The 2,513-nt window shown below is 37.6% G+C and overlaps 1 protein-coding gene across 2 annotated transcripts; it reads left to right on the forward strand.

The window, feature by feature from the left end:
• The first annotated feature begins 382 nt into the window (after positions 1 to 382).
• On the forward strand, positions 383 to 2,303 carry LOC128860264 (uncharacterized). 2 transcript variants are annotated; one of them, XM_054097688.1, is made up of 3 exons: positions 383 to 859; positions 920 to 1,587; positions 1,735 to 2,303. In XM_054097688.1, exons 1-3 carry the CDS (start codon positions 548 to 550, stop codon positions 1,766 to 1,768), a joined length of 1,014 nt encoding a protein of 337 aa, XP_053953663.1. In that variant the 5' UTR covers positions 383 to 547; the 3' UTR covers positions 1,769 to 2,303. The 2 variants fall into 2 exon arrangements, with proteins under 2 accessions (XP_053953663.1, XP_053953654.1); XM_054097679.1 differs by having other exon boundaries at positions 920 to 2,303.
• Positions 2,304 to 2,513: the final 210 nt, after the last annotated feature.

Genomic DNA, 2,513 nt, shown 5'->3' on the forward strand with positions numbered 1-2,513 from the left:
GCTGGAACCACATGTCGCCTAGGTCCATATGGTTCAATATGGGCCATTATAAATTGGAAGGGCCACCACCGAAAAATGGGCGCAATATGCGCAACGTTTGCGTTAATGAACACTCATTTTGATAATAAAGTTTTATCATTTCAACGTGCTGTTCAATCGCGTAACTTGCCATGATGATTTGGCATAAACAACTGAATAATAAACAAAAGATTTGACAGATGTCATCAAACAAAAAAAAAACCCTATATATAAAAACGCTATGAGCTTATACCCCAACCCAACACATATAGTACACTTGTGTTTCTACAAAAATCGAGTTTTATGTATGAAAATTTTTCAAACACATCCAAGTGATTTTTGAAGTTTCCTATCATTTCAAAAATATTACTTTTTATATACAGCGATTTACATTTCCATAGCTGCGCATTTTATTATTCCGTCTGGAGGTAAAGCATTTAAATCAATACAACTTTCCTTCGGTACTTGGCCAAGCTTTTATCTTCTAATACACTAAAACTACCAGAGACTAAACCAGATTATTGCTAATATGAGAAGGACTTTCGGGCAATACCCACGTGGCTTATTTTATTTGTCGGATGAAAAATTTGTGAAAACCAAGCTTAAAAAACAACGAAAAATCCATCCGCTGGATACCTACAAATTCTGCATTCCTTCAGTATTTCCGCAACCAGTTGGCTTTGAGAAGAATAGTGTGCCCATTGAGTTTCAAGTGACACCCGAAACGCTACTCAATTTAGCTGCGGGAGTAGTGGATGCATTGCCTTTGCCGAATGTTTACGAATGGACCAATGCGGATGTCTGCAAGTGGATACGCCAGTATGGTTATCCACAATATCAGGTGAGCTACGCTACTCAAATACCAAATATTTGCACGCACATCACTTCTAAATACTTGCAGAATACCTTCCGTGTGAACCTGATTACTGGTCGTAAATTGCTGTTGGTGGATGCACAAGCACTCACAGCGATGAATATAAAAGAGTTCAATGAAGTCAAGCACATCGCCTATGGCATTCGTCAGCTATTCTTCTATGAGATGACGAAATATATGCGAAGCATTTCTTTGCCTCCTGAATATTATTATGAACTCTTTAAATTGTTTAAGGTATCGATCAGACCGAGTTATGAGACCATCCGACGCTCTGATCTCTGGCGCCAACTTCAATTGTTGCGAGAGAGAAGTAAGCCCACTTCTCACTGGGATTTGCTTGAACGTTGGTTGTCACGTCGACACGAAACCGTTGAATTAATCGGTGGTGCGCCACGCTACAAGCTGTATCCCTGCAAGGCAGGAAAGACACTACCTCCTGCTAGTCCTACACCAAAAATGCGATGCACTTGCCGGTCACCTTGTCAATGTGCAGATGCGCTTCCTCAGAAACCGACGATACTGAAATCATTGACGCGAGATCGCAAGCCAGTTACAATTACGGAAAATGTTTGTGGCGCCAAGTGTTTGCCGCCGCCCTGCACATGCAACTGGCCGTACAACTTTTACAAATTCAATGAAGTTCTGAGCTGCTTGCAGCATTCATTTCCGCATAAGTATGAGAAACAAAATAATAGGTTAGTTACCCGTGAAAGCATTAGCCTTACAGCCCATAAGGCTTCTCAATTTTCTACAATAACTGCGAGACTTAAATAGATGCGGAAATAGGAGGAATTTAATGACAAAAAATTTTTTTTTTTTAATTTTTTTTTTGTTAAATAAAGTCATATGACTTTCGGCGGCAACAAAACATTATGAGACCGGAATTCGTAGAAGACCTTCAACTCAACTTGAACAGCTGGCAAAAATTCGTGCACACGCAGATTCTATTACAATATAAATTCTTCTCAGCAGATTCTGTCAGCAATTCATCAGGACCAGAAATTTATCTACCAACGTCCAAAGTTCTCAACTGTGCGAAAGTTTTTGCTTTCGACGGCCGATTTAAAGGTTTCAACTTAAACAGGATCAGAGGAGCTAAGAACTACTATTGTCTCGTCCAAGAGCCGCTAAATGCATCTACAGCAAAGCTACTAACATAAATTGCCGTTGAAAGAAGAGGGTAAACAATACGAGATTACCAACAGAGAGAACAAGCAAATGATTTTAGAATCGATCATCCTTAGACCTCTATGAGGTGAAGCTCTTCAATTAATTGCTATAATTTTATCGCGAATGTTATGGTACTATAACAAAAAAAAATTCATTTATTTTTTTCATATTTTGAATTCATATCCTTGAGAGATACTTCAAAGCTTTAGCTCCTACGGCTGCTAGCTCTTTACGTATAGAAAATCCAATATTTGGATTTTTATATTTTTTATTACTTTTTATAAGTAAATGTATTTTTTCTATATATTATTGAATATATGAATATGAAATAAATAATATAAATAACATAAATCATAAAATATTTACCTCACTTGGGTTTTCATTGGAAGTTCCTTGATTGTATTTGCTGTTTCCTACCTGAAAGAAGCTACGCTGCTTTACTTGAAAATAC

This window comes from Anastrepha ludens, chromosome 2, assembly GCF_028408465.1.
Source record: "Anastrepha ludens isolate Willacy chromosome 2, idAnaLude1.1, whole genome shotgun sequence".
NCBI lineage: Eukaryota > Metazoa > Arthropoda > Insecta > Diptera > Tephritidae > Anastrepha > Anastrepha ludens.